The sequence below is a fragment of the Bubalus kerabau genome, chromosome 4 (genome assembly GCF_029407905.1).
Source record: "Bubalus kerabau isolate K-KA32 ecotype Philippines breed swamp buffalo chromosome 4, PCC_UOA_SB_1v2, whole genome shotgun sequence".
In the NCBI taxonomy this organism is placed as follows: domain Eukaryota; kingdom Metazoa; phylum Chordata; class Mammalia; order Artiodactyla; family Bovidae; genus Bubalus; species Bubalus kerabau.
In genome coordinates this window covers 82350192-82375362 of record NC_073627.1, presented here as the reverse complement: position 1 = coordinate 82375362, position 25171 = coordinate 82350192, and the positions used below count along the sequence as shown (strand labels likewise).

Sequence of the window (25171 nt, the reverse complement as noted above, 5' to 3'; positions counted from 1 at the left end):
TGGGTTAATAAACATAGGATTCTTTTGATACCTTTCCCCTCTATGTTCTATATATTTCTTTCTTAAAATTTATAACTTGAAGGATAATTGCTTTACAGAATTTTATGTTCTATTTATTTCTTGAAAATGCTTAGTATTATCCTCTGCTGATTTGGTAATAGGTAAGGTCATGTCTCAATTATATGATACAATTTCCTCTGGAGCAGATATTCAACTTAATTTAGTATGCAATAATACATTTTACAAGCTCAATCAAAGTTTAATTACATTAATTAGATTTCCTCATTTAGATTTTAATTTATTAAGTACTGAGAATTTTTGTTTGTTTTTTGTCTTCATGAAACCCAGTTAGTTGATGATGCTGCATTAAAACAAGAGGTTTCCATTAAAAATAATGTGTTCTGTTAATATCTACTTAATAATGAACTAAAAGAAAAGTCAGATGAAATATGTATTTGTTACAGATGACACTACAATTACTTCCCAGTGACAGTTCTTTATCATTTTGGTTAATGTAGCAATGAAGTCTGCTTGGAAGCAGAGTTGAAATTTAAGAATTTAGGATATTGAAAGAGTGGATAGATTTAATGATCAGCTTAGCTTCCTTGGGAAGTAAGCTTCTTATGGGAGTATCAATTTTTGCTGTTGTTGGGTGGAAAGACTAAAGGCATCTGGTTTGAATTTATTGTCTTTAAGACAGTTTTCCATTTATTATCATTAATACAGTATAGGTTTCTAGAGAGAATCTAATAATACAGCAAATATTCAATGTGTATGGGGATACATTTGAAAATTAAAATAGTGGTTTCCTCAGTGGTCCCTCTAGACACAGTGGAGCAGGGGCTGTGACCTGAAATGCCTTCAGGGAGTGGCAAGAAATGTACGTGAGTGAAGTATCCCAGTGTCAGAGGAAGATGGTAACTGACAAGCAGCCACGTCTGGGCAGCAACAGGGAGTGGGGCAGGCGGCAGTAAACTGGAGAGACAACCCCATCTAAATGGGCCAGCCACCTCTCAGCCAATTCTTGCCACAAGAAAAAAGCCTAGTGTTGCCAGATCTTCTGATTTAGTTGGAGAAGCCAGAAATTCTGATTTTCAGATCAAGTTTTCCCATTTTTAAATGTTGGCAGCTAGCTAAACAACAACAACAATCTATGTAGATTCAACAAATCATGCCTGCAGGACAAATCCAGTTCACAGCCTGCCTCTTGGTCACATCGTGGTACACATTTCAGACAGTGAACCCGAGAAACAGGGGAAGACTTCATATGTGTGATCGCATTCCAGAAGTCTCATTCCTCTCTGCTCTGTGTCTAGAAATCACCTCGTCCCAAACAGCTTTTGTCAGACATAGTGTTCTATTGTTGCTATCAGAACAGGGGCTGTTACTGGAGTCATGTACAATTGTTACATAGTGACTGCAAATGTGCTAATAATATATAAATGTACTAATAATATATAAGTATACAAAATTTATGACTTCCCTGGTAGCTCAGCGGGTAAAGAACCCACGTGCAATGCAGGAGACCTGGGTTTGATCCCTGGGTTGGGAAGATCCCCTGGAGGAGGGCATGGCAACCCACTCCAGTATACTTGCCTGGAGAATCCCCATGGACAGAGGAGCCTGGAGGGCTACAGTCCATGGGGTCACAAAGAGTCGGACACAACCAAGTACAGCACACAGCACATACAGAATTTATGCATTTCTGCTTTTCTAAATATGTTTATATTTTAATCTTGTTGTTGTTGTTGTTCAGTCGCTAAGTCATATCTGACTCTTTGTGCTCCATGGACTGCAGCATGCCAGGCCTCCTTGTCCCTCACCATCTCCCGGAGTTCACCCAAGTTCATGTCCCTTGGATTCGTGATGGACATAATGGATGTTTAATCTTACATTATTATCCCCCAAAATTATAAGCTACATAGGAACAAATCTATAAGTCCAGTTGTAGTTAGAATTCTGAGGGACAGATATCCTACCCCAATGTCACACAAATAAGGTAGGGGCAAGCCTGAGATTCTACTTCAGGTTTATTTACTCTGACTGATGAGCTTTTTCTACAATATAGACTTCTTATCTTTGTATTCCAGGTCATGACCAAACTTAATACTCAATCCTACTGCAAGAAAAAAGCAGTACAACATTAATCGGTTGAGAAGCTACACAATACACAAGACACCCTCCTGGGAAAACTTGTCATAGAGCGAAGGAACTTCTGCTAAAATGCAAATATGTATACGGGTTCGAAAATAAATTCTGAATTAGGTTTTTGTAGAATTAACCTTGCTTTTCATTTATCTGTTCCAAGATCATTGCAAGATGAAGAATATATTTGTTAAAGAAATAAGTCAAACACATAAAAAAGACAAAATAGATGATGGCTGTGTGTCTTTTATTTGTGACATCTGAATTCTTAAACTCACAACGAACTGATTTCATAAATAGCCTTTAGTTTTATTTTCCATTTTTAATTGTTTTTTATTGTTAGTTTGTTCTTATAACCAAACCCTTAATCACAAATGGAACTAAAATTATGCTAAATCTTTTTCCTTGATGCAATTAGAAAAGATACTGAAAAACTTTGAAATTAGAACACTCAAAGCTAGTAAAACAGCTTAATTGTCAGATTAGAAATGGACTCTTCCCTCTAACAGTTACAGAAATCCTTATTTATTCTTTGAAAAAGTCTTGTCCAGAATTAATAACTCCCAGAGGGAATAGCTTGTCATAAAATATTTTTGTTGATGTATTTTTAAAGCAGAGGAAAAAAAAAACATTATTTCCCAAACATGCTTTGTTTGGCGAATTCTAGGAAAGAATCACCTATTTCATCAAGAATCACCTATTTTATTAAGAAGTAAAAAGACCAAAGGACAACAGTATTATCCAAGTGACACATCAGACTCCTTTCAGTGATTTTGCCCTTGGACTCATTTCTTGTACTTTTCCTATGATATTTCTTTTATTCACAGTGTGATACCCATGGGATGTGGAAGTGATATAAGGGTAGAGACCATAGGAAGTGATGCTTCCAGCAATGACCAGAATGACATAATCACCACAAATGAGGAGAGAAATTATCCATGTCCCCTAGTGCTTCACCAATGAAAAAGGGAATTAAAACAACTCAGTGTAATCTTACAAAGAATGCTAACAGTAGGACATTCAAGAAGATCGGTCAAAATGGTGTTGCAGAATATAAATAAGGATTTAGTATGAGCAAATATAATAGAAAATTTATAAACGTATAAAATCAAATCAGGAGTTAGCAAAGACACAGTATAGTATGGAGAAAGCATGCAGCGATTTCTTACATGTTCACCGCTGGTTATATCTATAACGCACAGTGGCATAGACAGCTTTGGGAAGGCTTCAGATTGAAGTATAGAAATGTTAGCAATGGCACAACACGACTTCCAAGAGAATTCAGCCAATGGGAGATGATAAACAAGGAAGGCTGAAGGACAACTGGTAAGAGTCTTCAAATAGTGGATGTGCACACAAAGCTCTCATTTAATATGTTTTTACCTATGTTTTACTTTTTAGAGTTTTTGGATCTTTCTTAATGTGGGACACTAGAAAAGGTGAGCTGAAACTCAGAGACAATATAATAGTTAACTCCAGTTGAATGGAAAGGTTTCACATGGAATATGATCTGGGGGTTACACCAGAGGATGCTGCAGGATTTCTGTGCCCAAAGACTGTTGAGAGGAGAATGGGTTTTTCATCTGGAAAGTAACTGCTATGGTTTGGAAGGTTGTAGAAGGAATAGCTTAAAAAAAAACCAAAACTCTCAAAGTCACTTCCACTTATCCTGGCCCTCAGAAATGAGCAAACACCCCAGGAAAAGAAAATGAACAGTTTCAGAAGCAGAAACTGACCCCAGATGAGTATTTCTCAATCTATTTTTTTCACTATCATCTTCCTAAAGAGCCCTTTTAGACATTCTATTCCTAATCATTCCCCATCCCCATGAAATTTTAATACTAAATACATACTTTATATCTGTGCACATATCGTGGCTCCTTGGGAGGGCCATGACTCAGTATAATATCTAAGATTTCCTCCCCACCTACATCAGTTTTTGCACTCTTGGCCAATCACCTTTCATGAAAATACGTGCTCTCTAAAATAAACCATCAGTCTGAATGGGAGGTCACTGAGGAGCCACAGAAAAAAGTTATATATAGTTTAACTATGGCTCCAGGGACCACAACAAATTCTCAGTATCCAGCATACTCATGCATTATCTGCAGAAGGAAACTTTTAGCTTCTCCTTCCCTCTGTGACACAGGAAGAGATGAATTCTTTGCCCCTGCAAAAACATCTAACTGCAGTGGCTGTAATCTTTTGGAACTTCTGGACCTCTTTGTAACATTAAGAAAGGAAAGCAGTCTCACACTCTATAAAACATATGAATACTGAATTTCAGAGGTTTATGATGAATTATGGAACTTAATGAATGCATCAGGCAGATGACACCTCAACCCACTGATCAAGCTTAGTATTTATCATGAAAAGAGACAACTGAACATTACGTGCTTCCTGGTGTGATGCAGAAGGAAAGAAACAACACCACTTATGTAGTGTTCTGGCTAAAAATGTTTAACAGAATCTAATAATGAGGAAACAATCAGAAAAAAATTCTAGATTGTGGGACATTCTGGAGTTCAAAGCAGCTTGAACTCTTGAATAATGTCAGCGCCATGAAAGACCCACATACTTGCGCGCACACACACACACACACAGACCGCAAACATACATAAAAGAAGGACTCTAAACCATTAACTAAAGAGATTGACAACTGTGGATATAGGGATGTCACTGTAATCTTTTCCTTTTGAAGTTCCCACTTTGACATTTCTCAAAAAAAAAAAAAAATCATAGATGCATGTATTACTCAACTTTAAAATAATAGAGGGAAATGAGGGGAGCCAGCCAGGTCAGAAGGAAGAAGCCAGGTGTCAATTGCAGATCCAGAAGATGCCTGAAGGGCCACAGGAGCTCAGATCTGCATTTGCCAGGAGAAGTTCTCAGGATGTAGTCAAGCCAAAGACATAAAGAATCGCCTGTAGTGATTTTCTTCACAATTTGCCAAACAAAGTTCTGTGGGAATAGGAACTGTCTATAATTAAAAAATTAGAGTGGCTTGCCAGCACTTTTCCTAGAAGTGCAGTGAACAATATAACCATGAGGAAATTGTTCCAAGAAGTTAAAAAAAAATCCAGATTTTTTTTAATTGAGTGGAAATTTCATATGCACAGTTAATAGAAAATAAACTTTGAAAGAACTCATAAAAAAAGTCTTCAGAGTCCAGCATCCTACTTGATTAGGCATTAGTTGAAATGTCAGCTTTTTCAAGCAAAACTCCTGTGGTTTTCCATGGTGCCAAGCTTCAGAGTTCCTTCCAGGACCTGGGTCCGTGCTGTTACTTCTCCATCCCACTGCTCAACACTGCCACGTGGCACGCACTGCATAGCGCATAGGTCAGGAAGACGGGCTCATTCATCTGTTCTCTGGATCCTTTAAAGCAGAAATGATGCTGAGAAAATCTCTATCTTGTCCTCTCAAAGTTACTTAGGAAGCCAACAAAACCAAACCAAAAAATGGTATGTTTGTTCTTGATCAGAACACAACAAGATGAAGAGAGGTAGCAGCATTTGAATTCCATGAGACGGCATTTGACAAAATACAGAGCAAGGGTTGGTTTGCTGGGTTAGGTCAACACAGAATGTCACAGTGCCCAGAGAGTCAGTCCTTTCTTAGTTTGGACCAAAGAAAGGTTTCATGCCTTTCCAGGCTCTTGTGGCAGCCCCAGATGGCTTTCACATGTCACATGTAATGAGACAAAGTCAGAGTTGTTAAGTTATTCTTTAATCAGTATTACATTAAAATTCACTAATACATTCTCATCTACTTCCCTCCACCAACTGCTATTTTGTCAAATTCAAATAATCACCGGAAGTGTCATCACCCCCTAGTTACAGACTCTTGGGACCACCACAGTTTTGCGAATGAATCAGTGAAGACAACATTACTTCAGCGAAAAGTCAGGTAGCTTTCAAAAGGCAGGATGCAGCACAGAATGAGTCTGTCTGCTGGGATCCAAACATTGGCAAGGATGGAAGAAGGAAGACGGCTCCAGCTTGCCTGTTACCTTGGCAACCATGGCAGGAGCATCACCCGGGCAGAAATTAATTTTGTTTTGTAATGTCAAACGTAATGGGCGGAGGAGGTGGGAGTGTGGAGGAACAGGAAGAAAACATCGACTGGATCTAGAAGCTCAGAGGGCCGGTTGGGAAGATAACAAGTCAATGGGCTGGGTGTCTGAGCTACAGGCATCAAATTACCCGTTGTACTTTTTTCTTCCCCCAACTGAAATCTCAGTATTAACGTAGAGACAGCCACCACACCCTTTAATAACGAACAAACACTGCACTAATCCGGCTCAGTGCTTCTGCTGATCATTCTCGGTCATTTATAACTTCCTTTATTTCTCTCTTCGGAGAAACAGGGAAAAAAAAAAAAAAAATCTTGACCGGAAGAGACAAGGAATGGCGTGGTTTTTAAAAAAAGATACTCTGTTCAGGGTGAACTGGTAACTATCCAGCCTTAGGCTAGAGACCAGTCTCTTCCCTGCAATGAAAGTGTGCAGACCCTGTTTGGGGCAGAGACAAGCCGCCCCGCGGAATGGTCCCTGGTAAAACTGCTTAGGGGGAAGTTGCGCAGATGCTGTGAGCCGGCGGGCGTCAGACCTCCCAGCCGAGACCACAGCATCAAGGGCCGAAGTCTGCCAAGACGGCACAAGAAGGCTTGTTAGAGAAAAACTGCTTGTGTATCCAGAGTTCCAAAATTCACTGGGTACTTAGAACACACGTTACAGAAAAGGCAGCCGGCTGAGGAGACAGGTAAGTAAGTAGGAATAAGGACCTTGGGCGCAAAACCTGAATTTCAGCAAAGCTTAGGTGTCAGGTCACAGGCAGAACTGCACAACTGCGCTGTGCGTGTTAAGTGCAGGGGCATCCTTTCTCCAGGATGGGCGAGGGGTGGTCCTTCCCTCCCGGCGGGTCCACGGGTCACGCTAGCAGCACTCAGAGGGTTGGGAGCACACGAGGTGAGTAGGGAACCACTCTCCGGAGTCACCGCTGGTCTCCAGCTGGCCTGTTCCTGGCAGTAGGCGTGCCTCTCCAGCCTGGGAAGTCTCCCTCCTGCCCGCCTGGCCGCCAGGAGGAAAACAGCTTTCCTCTTTCTTCCGGAGGGTAAGATGGGGCCGTTAGTGACACATCCTGCTCGTCATCTCTTTCTGGAAGGCAGGGGGAGAAGGATGGTTAGGAGTAACTATAGGCAGAGCAATGACTTGTTGAAGGATTCTGAAAATGCCCTGGCAACCTCTGGAGCCTTTAAACAGGAGGGTACAATCATGGCCCTGGAATAAGGTTCAGCATACAGATGTGTGCCTGTTGGCTGGGCCTTTTGTTTCTTCCCTTTTTTTTTTTTTTTTTAATATATCAGAGTATTGTTTAAAAAACTTAGCCAACTTGCCAAAAATCCAGGTTGCACTGTGTTTTAGGAAAAACTGCAAGATCTAGAACCACTGGATAGCTGGAGTCAAGAATGGCTCTGTCCTCTGTAGATGGAAAATACTCTCTCCAGTTTGCCCCAGTCTCCACCACTCCCAGCTATCTGCCCATCAGGAGTCTAAGTATCACTTACTGATTGATACGGTTAATTAGATTTTTCTTAGAGGAGAACACAATTTCTCTTTCCCTAAGATTCGATCAAAGGTAGAAGAACAAAAGCTAGCTTCAGTGCATACAATTCAAGAAAAGTGGGAGGAAGGACATTTCTTAATAGAAATAAGGAACAGCCCAGTGTGTCTGATGGGCAACCATATCCAGCTCGCCTTTCACCACCCTCACCAGCTGCCTGGTTCTTGCGGGCATTTACAGATCTCAAACGTGCCATCGGTTCTCTTTCTCAGGGCCTCTGCACAGGTGAGAATCTTGCCCATGGCCTGCTCCTACGAGGCCCTGTCCTCCTTACTTGGCTAATTGCCATTCATGTTCCCAATTCCAACAAGCCTTCCTGCCTGGGAAGGCTTCCTGTCCCACCCCCTGGGGATTTGCCACAACTCCTGCCTTTGCCCACCTGGAGTCATGCACTCATGGAGCTGGTTTGTACATCGTGTGTGTGCGTGCACACGTGGACGGCAAGCATGTCTGTCTGCTCTGCTCAACTGTGAGCTCCAAAGTGTCAGGAAGAAGAAATCCTCACGGAACCCCTCATATCTAGCCACGCGTCTGGCACAGGGCAACAGCTCTTCTTTCATCCCCAAGAATGACCTGGATTGCAGGCTAGGAAGGTGCTTTGTACCTTGTGGCATTTAGGACACATTTCATGTCATTTTAATTAGTCGAAGGAGCTGCTTCCAAGTTCCACCTGCATAGAGCTGATGCAGCTGCTACCTCTCTTGTGCACTCCTACCCCAGATCACCCTCCAGCCAACACTCCCTTCCCCATAGGGAACATCTGAGGAAGTAGGGCTTCCCTGGTGGCTCAGATGGTAAATAATCTGCCTGCAATGCAGGAGACCGAGGTTTGATCCCTAAGAGGACCTTGCAAACAGGCATGCCAGTTGCTCAGAAACTCTATCAGAAAATCATAGCAGTGTGTTGGTTAAAGAAATAACCTAGTACACAGAGCAGATCTGGGTAAATACTTTTGCACTTATAATACTAAATAAGGCAATTACTTCAAGATACATATACTGAAAAATTAAGTGGCCATTTAGTTATGCTCAGTACTATGGGCCAGGTACCTGGGAGATGAGGTCACTCTTCTCAAGGAGGTATACAGTTTATTGGGGAGAAAAAGATATAAAATACAATGATATAAATATAACTCTTTAGAGGAGGGTATGATGCACAGTAGAATGCAATCCATCCACATTTAGATCTCACTCTGTCCTCACTGGGCTTCTCTGATGGCTCAGTGGTAAAGAAGCTGCCTTCCAGTGCAGGAGTCCCAGGTTCCATCCCTTGGTCGGGAAGATCCCTGGAGAAGGAAATGGCAACCCACTCCAGTATTCTTGCCTGGGAAATCCCATGGACAGAGGAGCCTGGTAGGCAGCAGTCCATGGGTTTGCAAAGAGTTGGGCACAACTCAGTAACTGAGTACACGGTCTGTCTTCGCCACCTCCATAGGTGACCTCCCTGCACCTTTGGGTTTTAGCTCAAGTGGCCCTTTTCTAGGGTTACCTTTCCACACTTCCTCTTCAGCTGTTTCATGGCACCCTTCTTCACAATTGGAAAGTCTATTATCTGTTGCATTCCTGCTTCCTGGATTCATCCCTTGTAAGATCTTATAAGATCCATGGAGAAAGGGGCTGTGCCTGCTATCTGTTTCCCCAATGCCTGCCAAGTGATGATGGAGAAAGGTTTGTCTAATCCAGCAGTGAATGCGCCCACAGTGTCCTCATCTGCAGTCCATATGCATGGACTCAGTACACGTTCACACAAAGAGTCGGACACGACTGAGTGACTGAGCATGCTTGTTGGAGGGAAGCCCGGCCAAAGCGGAGCCTGCAAGGGTGCTTCTGTGGCTGGAGAAGAGGGGCTGGGGCAGGATGGGGGCACAGGACTGGGGAGACAGGTAGCCACACAATAAGGTGTGAATAAGGACCCAGGCACTTGGTGTGGGGGATGGAGATGATGACAACCTTAAAAGGGATTTGCTGTTCCTCTGTTAAGCTTCCAGAGGTTCTTGTGTTTTTGGTTAACTTTTTAAGACAGAGAAAATGAGGTGCGAATGCAAAATGTGTCTGTGTGTCTATGTGTGAAAGAAAGAGACCGAGAGGAAGTAAAGGAGAGATCATGGCATCAAGACAATTTTGGTTTTATAACTAATTCTTGTAATTATTTGCAATGGGTCAGTGTTACAGAAAGAAAAGATGATTTGGGTGGTTATATCATTGTCTCTGGGTAAAACTTTGACCGAAGAGAAATCCGGGCCTCTGAGCAGAAGTGATGTGCTCAGGGTGAACGGGTAAGATGAAGGGTAACTGCAGAGCCTCAATGGGAAGGGTTACTTCTGTCAAGAGCCTCAATGGGAAACGGTTACTTCTGTCAAGTGAAGGCCTGCTGTCCGCCAGGCTCGGTTTCCCTCATGGCTCCACAGGCATCACTTCGTGTAACCCTAACTGATTCTGTGAAGGAAGATTTGCCATCCCCATTGGCCTGATCAGGAAACTGGCACAGAAACGGAGAATGACTTATCAAAGTCACACAGAAAGTGGCCGAAGTGAGATTTAAACTCAGGTCTATCTGGGTGCAAAAGCCGGCTCTTTCCACTACACCGGGTGATCATGGTTTAAAGTCTCTGAAACAGTCTTATGACTATGCATTTGGATGCCAGTGACTTATTAATTAAAATATATTAATTACAGGTGGTTGCAATCATTCCTGAATGTTCAAAATGCCAGAGAGATATTTTTTTCTTTACCCAGACTGATGCCACTTTGAATTTCAAGTACAGTGGGTAAATGCTAAAACAATTATGTCACTAAATACTAAACACTCATGCCACAATTATGGACACTAGAAGTATGGAAGGCTTTTGAAGAGTTTGAGAGGATATGGAACTTCAGCAAAGGTAGAGTGAGTCTGTGAAAAGCCAGAACCAGTGCCTTCCTCACCACACCATGCAGCCTCACACACAAGAGAAAGCCTGTTTCCAAGGAACCTTCTTAACATTCTTACAGGGAATGAATGGTTGAACTAGATCGGAAACTTGAGGAAGGCTCAGTTGGATCCATCCTTCAAAAGCCTATAAGCTGAATGGATAAGGAAGTTGTGGTACATATACACAAGGGAATATGACTCAGCTATAAAAATGAATGCATTTGAGTCAGTTCTAATGAGGTGGATGAGCTAGAGCCTATTATACAGAGTGAAGTGAGTCAGAAAGAGAAAGACAAATACCATATATTAACACATAATATATGGAATCTAGAAAGATGGTACCAACGATCCTATGTGCAGGGCAGCAAAGGAGACAGAGACGTAAAGGACTCAGTGGGAGAAGGAGAGGGTGGGATGACTTGAGAGAAGAGCATTGAAACATGTATATTACCATATGTAAAATAGGTAACCAGTGCAAGTTTAATGTATGTATCTAGCAGGGCACCCAAAGCCTGTGCTCTCTGACAACCTGGAGGGATAGGGTGGGGAGGGAGGTGGCCGATTCATGTTGATGTATGGAAAAAACCGTCACAATATTGGAAAGTAATTATCCTCCAATTAAATAAATAAAAATGTTAAAGCCTACAGGCTTTCACTACTGTATTCTAGTAACTCCCCACTGGGTGGCGCCAATGGGCCGGCTTAAAAAAAAAAAAAAAAAAAAAAAAAAAAAACTGGTTCTGAGGGAAAAAAACCCTCAAACTAAAAAAACGCAGCTAATATTGGGTTCCATGGGTTTCCTCTCCATCAGAGCCCTCCTGCAGGCATCCAGCAGGGCCAAACACATTCTTTCTTACAGGGAAAGTGGCCTGAACAACAACTATGTAGTTTGCTCGTTGGGGATGAATTTGCTCTTGCAGGAGTTACCTAAACCCACCATGTCATATTCAGTCCACTATAGAACTCCAATCTGGAGGAGGGCATGGCAACCCACTCCAGTATTCTTGCCTGGAGAATCTCATGGACAGAGGAGCCTGACGGGCTACAGTCCATGGCATTGCAAAAAGTCAGACACAACTGAAGCGAGAGCATGCCTGTTCGCAAAGAACAAGTGCTTAAGAAGTTTCTGCAAAGGTGGTGCGAATTTTCTGAGAAATGTTCCTAAATCTGTATTTGGCTTGTATACAAAGACTTATCAAGCACCTGGATTTTAAGAAATCCACACTCCAGTATTCTCGCCTGGAGAATACCATTGACGGAGGACCCTGGCGGGCTACAGTCCACGGGGTTGCAAAGAGTCGTACACGGTTGAGTGACTAAGCAACAAATTCTTAAGAAAAACGTCAGGATTTGGTTGTGCTCCTTCCGTGCCACTGCTTTACATAAGGCAGTAATTGATTCTGTGAAGAACCCCATTCCCTACTCTCAGCAGAATAAATTCCACACTCTGCAGCCTGGCAAACAAAGCTCTTCCTAGCCCCACCCACCAACCCTGCCCACCTCCGGTTGAAGCCCCGCCCACTCACCACACCTGCCAGGCAAACTAGAATCTTCGGTCTCCAACAGCCCATTCTATAAGGCTTCTAGTAGATTCTCACCGCGGAGAAGGCAATGGCACCCCACTCCAGTACTCTTGCCTGGAAAATCCCATGGACGGAGGAGCCTGGTGGGCTGTGGTCCATGGGGTCGCTAAAAGTCGAACACGACTGAGCGACTTCACTTTTACTTTTCACTTTCATGCGTTGGAGAAGGAAATGGCAACCCACTCCAGTGTTCTTGCCTGGAGAGTCCCAGGGACAGGGGAGCCTGGTGGGCTGCCATCTATAGGGTCGCACAGAGTCGGACACGACTGAAGCGACTTAGCAGCAGCAACAGCAGCTTCTCACCCACTGTTTCTTCTATCTAAGAAATGCCTTTGGCCCTTCTATGCCTGGCAAACTTTGACATCCTTCAAGATCCAACCATCAAAATATTCTGATTTAGGCACTTGGAAGACAAAGGAAGGGGAATGGTTACAACTAATAATTAAGAACCAAATTCCAGTTTCCAATACTATATAGGCTATGTTAAACAATTGAAGGTGAATGGATGAACTCTTAACACAAAGGTGTGTTTGTGTGTGTATGTGTGTGTGTATTTATGTTGTGATTATATATATATAGTTATAAAGTTGTAAAATTAAAGTGTTAGTTGCTCAGCCGTGCCAGACTCTTTGCAACCCCATGGACTGTAGCCTGCCAGGCTCCTCTGTCCAAGGGGTTCTCCAAGCAAGAATACTGGAGTGGGTTACCATGCCCTCCTCCAGGGGATCTTCCCACCCAGAGATTAAACCTGTGTCTCCTTATGTCTCCTGCATTGGCAGGGGGTTCTTTATCACTAGTGCCACCTGGGAAGCCCAACAGTATATATGGTTAGATCCAATTATTTTAGGAAAAAATATAAATTATGAGTCCAGCATGATAAGTTCACCTCTGGGTGAATGAAATAATATATGTTTTCTATTTCTGGTATTTGCCTTTTACATATTCTCTAGATTTTTTTAATACACATGAAATTTTTCCTAAAAAACAAGCTCTAGTCATTTAAAAAATAAGAAGAGAAGTAGGCAAAATCTCCAAATTGAAATATTTAGTTCTGGAAATAAAGTTAAAATGATGTTACCTAGTCTTTGTGAGGAAAGGTGGGATAGATGAAACCAGCATATCTTTTGCCCAAGATACTCTACCACTTCTGTTCTGATCTACACATTTTAAAATTAGAAATCTTTGCCAGCCTTTGAAAGAAGATTTTTTTTTTAATATACATGGAACAAACTTGCATAAAATCTAGGAATCAAAGCTTATTCTTATCTCTCAGTGTAGCCAATTTTAGCTGGCCATGGAGGGAATAAATGGTCCAAAGAAGTAAAATGATTTATTCCAGGTCACACAAATGATTTCTTACCTGACCGAGACTATGAAGAAACCAACTGACTTAAGCTTACTACACCCTACACACCATCATACATTTTAGGAATTAAATTTTCACATGGAATAAAGAAATGTGATATTTGCTAAATGTCAGTCATCATGCTAGCATAGCCATATGAATAAGTTAATATTAGGAATTATAAAAACAAGTTCCAAAAAACAGTGACAAAAATCGCAGAATCACAGACTGCTGTTCAACACCTTCATTCCAGAGATGTGCAGAGCACTTGAGAGGGAGGAAGTGACTTGCTGAAGGTCGAAGGCTGACGGTGGCATCCCCAGGACTCCTGGCCTGTGGCCTCTGCACGCCGAGGTGATCTCAGAGAGGCAATTTGTGCAAACAAGGATTTCTCAGAGTCACCTCAGCATGCTTCAGGTAAAATTCCTCTAGCATTGTTGACTCTCCTTCATCTAAACCTAAAACCTATATGTCTCTCACAGCATTCACACCAGTTCCCAGCTATAGCATCTACCATTGGCCTGGACTCCCAGCCACTCAGCCGTCGCTCTCCAACTCCCCTTCTCTACTGTTAAATCCAGGGCAATGCCCACATATATGTTTTCCTTTGCTCTCTCTTCCCAAAGCACTTTCCTCCCAACTCCAGCCTCCTTCAAGGCTCTTGATCACTGTTCCTCCTCAGAGACACCCTTCCCATCTCATCCCCATGAAGTCTCAGGTGCTCCTCTTTTGGTTTCCCTTTGTGCCCAGAGCATCTCTCACGTTGTTCTATGATAGTTTATTATTTCCTGGTTCTGGCAAGACATTGTTCTTGAAGAGATGAACCATGTCTTATTCCTGTTTGGACCCTGGTGCACAAGACCTGCACATACTAGGTGCTTTAAAAATACTCATTAATTAGACTAAAATCCAATGAAAAAGAACAATTATTAGGTCTTAAAGTTTCTGTAAAATGAAAGCTGGAAAGAGATACAAACTGAATACCTTACTATGGGGGTGCACTTATGTTTATTATGAGTGCATGTCTGACTCTTTGGAACCTCATGGACTTGTCGCCCACTAGGCTCCTCTGTCCATGGAATTTACTTCTTGTTTAAAATTCTGTGAAGTAGGCAATGCTTTTTCTAATTTACAGGTGAGGAAACAGAGGCTCAGAGGATTGAAGTAACTTGCCCAAGTTCCCATAGCTAGCAAGTGGGAAGGATAAAGGTTTGAGTCCAGATTTGGTTGACTCAGAAACAAAAATAATTAAACAAACAAATCCTGTTTCCATTACTCCACTGGAAGGGGAAATAAAAGGAGTGAGGTTCTTTGTTTTTCTAGTGTTTTAATATATGTTAGACCATAAAGAAGGCTGAGTGGAAGAATTGATGCTTTTGAACTGTGGTGCTGCAGAGGACTCTTGAGGGTCCTTTTTACAGCAAGGAGATCAAAGCAGTCAATCTTAAAGGAAATCAACCCTGAATATTCATTGGAAGGACTGATGTTGAAGCTGAAGCTCCAATAGTTTGGCCACCTGATGTGAAGAGTCGACTCATTGGAAAAGACCCCGATCCTGGGAAAGATTGAGGGCAGGAGGAGAAAGGGGTGACAGAGGATGAGATGGTTGGATCGCATCACTGACTCAGTAGACATGAGTCTGAGTAAGCTCCAGGAGATAGTGGAGGACAGGGAAGCCTGGAGTGCTGCAGTCCATGGGGTCACAAAGAGTTGGACACAATTGAGTGACTGAACAACAACAAAACACATATTCGCTTTAGAAGTCCTGCAGCAACAGCATTTTAAAGCCAATTTCTTGTTTTCAATTCACCAATTTTCTGCTAATTCTGAGAAATAAGAAGGACAAAGGGGGAGGAAGAAATATTGGAAATAAAGTCATGATTGAGGAAGAACAGGACACAAAGAGATGAAGGAAAGGTGGGTGTGGAAGGCGTAGCAGTGTGGTAAGAATGAGAAGACTGCCCAAAGCTTGGTGAAAAAGCCCTTTGTGTAAGCGGGCCCCTCCCCACACCAGCCACCACTACAATGAGGTAGTCTGAAGTACACGGAATATCGTTAGATGTGGCACGAAGACAGAAGTAAATGACTTCTCAGCTCACAGAGCGCAGGCACACACACATACACACACGCGTGCGCACACGCCTACGGCTCTTTCCTTCCCTGATAATGGAGCTTCGCCAACACATGTTAAAGGCAATATGTCAAGGTTATAGTCGCAGAAAAGGCAAAAGAGAAATGGTGACCCCACCCCAAAGGGCCCGGGGTTGGGGTGGGGAAGCGCTCCTTCTCTAAAATGCTTCCTTGAGACCAATCAGCGGCACAGCTTCAGGACCCCAGTTCCTCGAAGCCCCCTAACCTGAAGCACGGCCATGCCTTGCCTGTCATCAGTCTCCTCTCAGATAAAGACAGATTTGGGATAGTGGGTGTGAACTGCAGCGTGAAATACAGAGACCACCTTTCTGGACAGGCTGGGGGGGCAGGATGTGAGTAAAGCACTATAACTTGGAAGACTTTTTCATTCCTGACAGCAGTTAGCGCCCCCCTCCACCCTGGGTGGGGACAGTAGCCAGGTTGGAAAGATGACTTTCTGTGGGCCGTCCACCCTACAAATGCCATTTCTTAAAGACTTCAAAACCTCCAAGTTGTATCCATATTATCCCCTTCTTTCTTTTGCTATTGGCTATTTTTCCCTCCCTTACAAGTACGTGGGTTGAAAACGGTGACCATCTAAAAAATTTCATTTCTTAAGGGTCTGCTAACCTCAGCCCCCCAATCCCCACCCCCCATCCATTCCGGACAATGTGCTGCTTACTGATGCCTGGGCTGGGATTTCACCAGAATTGCCCCTAATCCACCCGCCCCTTAGGGTCCTCAGATCCTGTCAATACCCATTTCCCTGTGGCCATGTTTCTACACTGGAGGTCAAGCAGGTATTTTGCTATTTCCTCATCTCAGTATCTAACCCACTGGGAGCAAAGCAAGTCCCTTTGGAACTGGCAGTTTTTCTGGAGATGCAGAGAGGATAAGAACCAAAAGGCAAGTTAGCTGGCATCAGCAAGGATGCTGTGATGGTCAGCTAAAACGCATGGGGCAACGTGGGGTAATAACATGGGGTGATTTCTGAGTGTGGATAGGGACAAGGGTTCAACGAGGACTCTTATAGCATTATGATGCTGTGAGAAGGGTGCCACACTGGTGTCAGAACAACTACAGGGGTAGACTTCTCTGGTGGTTCAGTGGTAAAGAATTATCCTGCAATCCAGGAGACCCGAGTTCAATCCCTGGGTCGGGAAGATCTCCTGGAGAAGGATATGGCAACCCACTCCAGTATTCTTGCCTGAAGAATCCCATGGACGGAGGAGCCTGGTGGGTCACAGCCCATGGGGTCACAAAGAGTCCAACACAACCGAGTGACTAACGTTTTCAATTTTCACTTTCCATTTCTCATCTCACACGCTAGCAAAGTAATGCTCAAAATTCTCCAAGCCAGGCTTCAACAGTACACAAACCGTGAACTTCCAGATGTTCAAGCTGGATTTAGAAAAGGCAGAGGAATCAGAGATCAAATTGCCAACATCTGTTGAATCATCGAAAAAGCACGAGAGTTCTAGAAAAACATCTACTGCTTTATTGACTACATCAAAGCCTTTGACTGTGTGGATCACAACAAACTATGAAAAATTTTTAACGAGATGGGAATACCAGACCACCTTACCTGCATCTTGAGAAATCTGTATGCAGGTCAAGAAGCAACAGTCAGAACTGGACATGGAACAACAGACTGGTTCCAAATCAGGAAAGAAGTATCTCAAGGCTGTATATTGTCACCCTGCTTATTTAACTTCTATGCAAAGTACATCATGCAAAATGCCAGACTGGATGAAGCACAAGCTGGAATCAAGACTGCAGGGAGAAATATCACTAACCTCAGATACGCAGATGACACCACCCTTATGGCAGATAGTGAAGAAGAACTAACTAAAGAGCCTCTTGATGAAAGTGAAAGAGGAGAGTGAAAAAGTTGGCTTAAAACTCAACATTCAGAAAACTAAGATCATGGCATCCAGTCCCATCACTTCATGGCAAATAGATGGAGAAACAATGGAAACAGTGAGAGACTTTATTTTCTTGGGCTCCAAAATCACTGCAGATCGTGACCACAGCCATAAAATTAAAAGACTTTTTCTCCTTGGAAGAAAAGCTATGACCAATTTAGATAGCATATTAAAAAGCAGAGACATTACTTTACCTATAAAGGTCTGTATAGTCAAAGCTATGGTTTTTCCAGTAGTCATGTATGGGTGTGAGAGTTGAACCATAAAGAAAGCCGAGTGCCAAAGAATTGATGCTTTTGAACTGTGGTGTTGGAGAAGACTCTTGAGAGTCCCTTGGACTGCAAGAAGATCCAACCAGTCAATCCTAAAGGAAATCAGTCCTGAGTGTTCATTGGGAGGACTGATGCTGAAGCTGAAACTCCAATACTCTGGCCACCTGATGCTTAGAACTGACTCACTGGAAAAGACCCTGATGCTGGGAAAGATTGAAAGTCAGAGGAGACAGGGATGACAGAGGATGAGATGGTTGGATGGCATCACCAACTCTATGGACATGAGTTTGAATAAGCTCCCAGAGTTGGTGATGGACAGGGAAGCCTGGTATGCTGCAGTCCATGGGGTCACAAAGAGTTGGACACGACTGAGCCACTGACTGAACTGAACTGAACTGATTTCTCTTCATCCCCTACCAGATAGTCTCAGCAAGTTCAAGTGACTGTGGAATTTCAGGGCCTGCCCCCCTCCTCTCTCCAGCCTGGCACACACCTTGCTTCTGTTTGTTTCTGCAAGGAGAGCCCCATTTCCTGAGTCAGTCACCTGTTCTTCCATTTAAGCCCTGCCTAAGTGTCTCCAGATGGGAGACAGAGCTTTTAGGGAAAGGGAACAGGACTCTAGGGGTGAGGGAAGAGAGAAGGAGGATTGGGCGGGCCCCAGAGCTGGCTTCTAACAAGGTGCTCTGGCAGACATCACTCCCTCAGACAGTACTCCCTCAGCTCAGAAGGGCAGTGTTTCATTTCAAGGGGGAACCCAGGAAAATATCAGGCTGCAGTGAAATCCCTGGAACGAGAGAGAGAGGAGGAGAAAATAAAAGCAAACAAGAAAATACAAAACACCCTCAGCCACTCTCTGGCCTGTCCCTGTGGGGACAGCTGGTCTTCAGAAGGTGGAAACAAGGGCGCAGGCAGCTCCACCTCCAGACACAGGGCAGCTGCGCAGCTCAGGACCAGAGCCACCATGCCCTCCCTGCCAGAGGGTTTCTCCTCTTGGTTTCTAGAATCCAAATAGCATGTATGGCAGGAAATGACAATGACCTTGACAGTTCTGGGGGGCTCCGTAAAAAGCCTCTGTTCTGCCCAAGGTGCAGGACCGAACCGCTGAGGATGACTTGGCCTTCGCTGCAACAGGGCCTCTCAGTGCGCTCGCCAGTGCGACCTATTGGGTCTCCCGGGTGAACTGGACCACTCAGAGCGGGTTCCGCTATCTGGGTCTGCAGGAGGTCCGAGCACTGGGAGGCGCCCACGAGTCCCTGTGGCCCCGCCCCCTGGGCTAAGCGCACTTTCTTCTGCGCTGAGGGCCTTGAGGCCCTGAGGATGCACCGCCTCTCAGTGGTCCTGTGGGCGGGATTTCTGGGCCAGATGTTTCTCTCCTTTAGGGCAAACTTAACCACAGAGTAAACAGCAGGTGCCTTGGGCCAGCCTCAAGCTCTGGGCTTGAACACTTCTTAAATGCTTTTTTTTTTTCCTTTTTTTTCTTCTTTGAACTTTTTATTTTGTATAGGAGTATAGCCTATTAAAAATGTTGTGAAAGTGTCAGGTGAACATGAAGGGACTCAGCCATACATCAATTCGTTCTCCTCCAGACTCCCCTCCCATCCAGGCTGTCATATATCCTTGAGCAGAGTTCTGTGTGGTATACAGTATGTCCTTGTTGGTTATTCATTTTAAATATAGCAGTGTGTACATGTTTATCCCAAACTCCCTAACAACCATAAGTTTGTTCTCTAAGTCTGTGTCTTTCTGTTTTGTAAGTTCATCTGCATCGTTTCTTTTTAGATTTCACACATAAAGGACGTCATATGATACTTCTCCTTCTCTGTCTTATTTCACTCAGTATGATACTCTCTAGGTCCATCCATGTTGCTACAAATGGCATTAACTCATTCTTTTTAATGGCTGAGTAATATTCCACTGTATTCTTACTGTCACTGTGTCTGTAAAGATGAAGAAAGAATACCAGGGGGAAACTGACACCAGTCACCTTAAATGATTTTTGGAACAAGGCTTTATACATATTAAAAACTTGATGAATGAATGAATGAATGAAGTAGCACCAGATCACAAAATATGGCATGAGCGAGATAAGCAGTAGTCTCTGAGCCTTAACTGATCAACAAAAGTGTATTGTGTTGCTGAAGAGTAGTGTCCACACTTCCGGCCCTTCTCTCTTTGAGCCGCATTGTGCTCAATGCTTTGCACTCATTACTCCATTCAGTCCTTACAGCAGTCTTCTGGAGTGAGTGATTTTATCCTCATTTGACAGATGGCAGAGCTGGTTGCAGGTTATGTACCTTGGTAGAAATCACATAGTTCATTAGGGTAGCCAGGGTTGAAACTTGAAAATCTGTCTTCCTAACTAGTCCACCTTAGCTCAAAGCATTGTTCTGAACAGATCTTCACTCATATCTGTATGTGCTTTCTGCTGAGTCTTTGAGACGGTGGCCATAGAAAACCAGCGGTGGCCACGGAGCGGAGGGGGTTGGGAACCAGGTCATGAAGGGCATCCCCAGTGGGGTGGGGTGGGGGGGCTGTGGACTTTCCTTGCTAGCATCCTCAAGTCTGAAGTCCTGTAAGGCAGACAGGGCAGCCAGACTGCAAACACCTAAAAAAAATTCTCCCAACTTTAGGTATACACGTGAGCCAACCATCACTCAAGAATTTAAAATGTTCTTTCCGCATTCTTTTCAGAACGTGGATGGCAAATAAGCCAAAAGAAATAAAAAGAGAAACATGGCAGTCCAGATCTTCCTATACAGGAAAGAACAACATCTATTTGATTAATTCTGTTCCTAAACAGCAGTCGACATCACTAGCACACAGGGCAGTCCCCCTGGGGGTGTGTGTGTGTGTGAATATGTGCACATATATGCAGGACTCCAAGTACATGCATACATATGTATGCACAGATAAACACACAGACCTGCCACCCACAGAGAATATTTATTCATACTCATATGAGAGTCAAACTGCTATTCTGTCCCCTAATCCTGCAAACATTAAAAGTAAGCCACTTTATGTAAACACATTCAGTCTCTTGATTTACACTAGTTCTTACAAGGGCAGAGCTGCACATTTTTGAAGCTCTCTCCTTTAACCACAGGAGATGGGTTACAGAGGCATGGCTGGCTGCCTCATCCTGTATCATGAAAGAAAGAGCATTAATCAAAAATGCTTGGTCATCAGGACTTCCCTGATGGTCTAAGAATCCACCCGGCAGTGCAGGGTACGTGGGTTTGATTCCCTGATCGGGAAACTAAGATCCCACATGGTGCTGAGTAACTAAGCCCGTGAGACTGCAAATACTGAAACCCTCGTGCATACTCCGGAGAGAGAGTAGGCATGCTTCAAGAAAAATCCCACATGACGCAACTAAGACCCATCGAAGTCAAATAAATAGATTTTTTTGTTTGTTTAAAAAGATTCTTGCAACAGGAGATAGATTGAACTCAACTCCTCTGAAACAAAGGCAGGAAAATTTAAAAACAGAAACAAAAAGCTTCATCATCACTGCATTTCTCAAGACCTTTTCAGCAGACCCCTGTAGGCCGCCATGCTTTTTACCATTCTGACTCACTCTGCAGATCTGCTGACATGCCCTCCCCCCTCCCATCCTTCTGGCTGCAGCACTGTTACTTAGCACTTGACCATGACAGAGCATGCATGCACGCTAAGTCGCTTCAGTTGTGGCCCATTCTTTGTGACCCCATGGGCCATAGCCTGCCAGGCTCCTCTGTCCAAGGGATTCTCCAGGCAAGAATGCTGGTGTGGGTTGCCATGTCCTCCTCTAGAGGATCTTCTTCTTGATATAGGGATTGAACCTGTATCTTGTAACATCTCCTGCATTGGCAGGGGGGTTCTTTAACACTAGCGCCACCTGGGAAGCCCCCTGACAATGCATGGATCCAGACTAATTTCTGCTCAAAGCGATCCTACCTATAACCCAACAAGGCACAGTCTCAGTCTCTCTGGCGGTTGGCTGCTCCTTTGTCTTCCTTCCCATCTCTGCCTGCCCCACCTCCTCCACAGCCCAGTATGAGGTCCACACAGCTATAAGGGTTCTGATTCCCTGCTTCCCACACTCTGTGTGGGTCAGCACAACTGGATTCGTTTACAGCAGATGCTCCTTAAGCCCCTTGTTTTGAGATGAGCTGAGGGTGACTGAGAGTTCCAGAAAAACATCTACTTCTGCTTTATTGACTACGCCAAAGCCTTTGACTGTGTGAATCACAACAAATTGTGGACAATTCTTAAAGATATGGGAATACCAGACTACCTTACCTGCATCCTGAGAAATCTGTATGCAGGTCAAGAAGCAATAGTTAGAACTGGACATGGAACAACAGACTGGTTCCAAATCAGGAAAGGAGTATGTCAATGCTGTATATTGTCACCACACTTATTTAACTTATATGCAGAGTATATCATGCAAAATACCAAGCTGGATGAAGCACAAGCTGGAATCAAGATTGCAGGGAGAAATATCAATAACCTCAGATATGCAGATGACACCACCCTTATGGCAGAAAGTTAAGAAGAACTAAAGAGCCTCTTGATGAAAATGAAAGAGGATTGTGAAAAAGTTGGCTTAAAACTTAACATTCAAAAAACTAAGATCATGGCATCCAATCTCATCACTCCATGGCAAACAGATGGGGAAACAACAGAAACATTGACAGACTTTATTTTCTTGGGCTCTAAAATCACTGCAGATGGTGACTTCAGCCATGAAATTAAAAGATGCTTGTTCCTTGGAAGAAAAGCTGTGACCAACCTAGATAGCATATTAAAAAGCATAGACATTACTTTGCTGATAAAGGTTGGTCTAGTCTAGGCTGTGATTTCCAGTAGTCATGTATGGATGTGAGAGTTGGACCATAAAGAAAGCTAAGCACTGAAAAATTGATGCTTTTAAACTGTGGTGTTGGAGAAGACTCTTGAGAGTCCCTTGGACTGCAAGATTTTTGAGAGTCCCTTGGACTGCAAGGAGATCAAGCCAGTCAATCCCAAAGTAAATCAGTCCTGAATATTCATTGGAAGGACTGATGATGAAGCTGAAGTTCCAATATTTGGCCACCTGATACAAAGAACTGACTCATTGGAAAAGACCCTGATGCTGGGAAAGATTGAAGGCAGGAGGAGAAGGGGACAACAGAGGATGAGATGGTTGGATGGCATCACTGACTCGATGGACGTGAGTTTGAGCAAGCTCCAGGAGTTGGTGATGGACAGGTAAGCCTGGTGTGCTGCCGTCCATGGGGTCGCAAAGAGTCAGACATGACTGAGCGACTGAACTGAACTGAACTGAGGGCGACTGAATGCACACATGCCCTCCGAGGGATGGAACAGATTTTAGTGTGGCCCAGTACCCACCTGTTGGGTTGCCCCGCTCTTTGAGGACTGTATATGGGAGGGCAGGTAAGGAATTCTCCCCCATTTGCTCCTGTCACTGGCCTTTTCATGTGGATGGGGTGGAGAGGGAAAGGTACAGAGGGAAAGCATTCCCAGTGTGGGTTAGGCTGCAGACTCAGACTTTTATTCATCCTGTGAAATGAGAGCAGTTTAATGGATCTAGCTCTTGATGACATTCAAAAATTCCTGAAGAAGCATGATTTGTCATTCTGGGTGTGACCTGAACTTCAAGGGCATGGGTCCCTGGAGGAAGAATGTACCTCCCCAGGAGAAAACAAAGGACTCCATAGAAGAGGGTCAGCCTGGCTGAATTCAGCACAGGACACAGCTTGTCATCACATAATTAGACCTCTATCGTGTGTCTGATGAAAACATACAGAGACTTTTCTTCCTCAGTTGGCCTGTAATTGAGGACGTTTGTAATTTCTTAGCAATCTCATTCTTTCAGTGGACACAAAGTATTATGTTGATAGGGTAAATAAACATGAAACAAACTGAATTTTCATTTTAATAAAATAAAGCCTATTGCTAGGAATTTACCACCAATTGAAATGTGTTCTCAAGCTCCCAAAAAGAGAAAAGTAGCCTTCCCAGAGTTTAGGGCCTGATCGCCATTCCCACTTTGTAACTTTCATCTGTATGATGGTAGGGGGGTCATGGTGCTTCCCCTATGGAGAACTGAATTTGAGGAAGGTTACATGGATTACATGGTTAATACCTGGCAGAGTGCCCAAGGTTATATGGTTAATACCTGACAGAGCAAGAATTTGAACCAGGATTTGTCATCTGCATCTTGTCCACAGCCCTTAAAATCCTATTTTTGCAGCCCTTGGCCCAAATCGAAGCCCACCTGTTTTGTTTTCAGGTGGTGCTAGTGGTAAAGAACGTGCCTGCCAATGCAGGAGGCGTAAGAGATGGGCATGAGAGATAAGTTCAATCTCTGGGTCAGGAAGATCCCCTGGAGGAGGGCATGGCAACCCACTCCAGTATTCTTGACTGGACAATCCCATGGACAGAGGAGCCTGGCGGGCTACAGTTCAGACAGTTGCAAAGAGTCGGACACATCTGAAGCGACTTAGCATGGCACATAGCACATAAGCTAAGAATGGTTTTTAAACAGTTGAAAAAAATCAAAAGAAGAATATTTCCTGATGCATAAACATGACATTTAAAAGGTGAAATTGGAACCCAGTCACACCTTTTGTTTATGTGTCATCTCAGATTGCTTTCCCACATTGAGTAGTTGTGATGGAGACCATTTACGTCCCAACAAGCCAAAACACTCAATATCTGGATCTCTTCAGAAAAAGTTTGCTGGCACTGTTCTGCACCCTACTGGTACCTCCAGCAGTGGGACTCTATGGTTTTAAAGTACAAGTGATTATAAATGGTCCTCTTTCCAAAATTAAACCTAGCTATAAAAAGTCCAATATCTCTATCTTGAGAAACAGTAATGCTATATGAGGAAGAAAACACATGTGAAATAAAAACGGAGTAAACTCTGTATGTTCCTGCCTCCCTGATAGCTAAACTTTGATGACTTTTAGAGTACATCACTTTCCCGCCAAACATCCCTATAGTCAGTGCTATGGTTTTTGCAGTAGTTGTGTATGGATGTGAGAGTTCGACCATAAGGAAGGCTGAGCATCAAAGAATTGATGCTTTCGAATTGTGGTTCTGGAGAAGACTCTTGAGAGTCCCTTGGACAGCAGGGAGATCAAACCAGTCAATTCTAAAAGAAGTCAACTCTGATTATTCACTGGAAGGACTGATGCTGAAGCTCCAATACTTTGGCCACCTGACGTGAAGAGCCGACTCATTGGGA

At 43.5% G+C, this 25171-nt stretch overlaps 1 protein-coding gene across 3 annotated transcripts in view; it reads right to left on the bottom strand.

Moving 5' to 3' along the window:
* MOB3B (MOB kinase activator 3B) overlaps positions 1-25171 on the bottom strand; it is a 241459-nt gene that overhangs the window by 16564 nt on the left and 199724 nt on the right. The window contains exon 5 of one of the 3 annotated variants that reach the window (XM_055577854.1): positions 5854-7303. The exons of 1 other annotated variant lie outside the window; for it this stretch is intronic. In XM_055577854.1, the coding sequence (XP_055433829.1) occupies positions 7274-7303 (30 nt within the window). In that variant the 3' untranslated portion in view covers positions 5854-7273. Of the gene's footprint in view, positions 1-5853; positions 7304-16478; positions 20229-25171 lie in introns of those variants that run through there. One more of the 3 variants, XM_055577853.1, reaches the window with a different exon arrangement.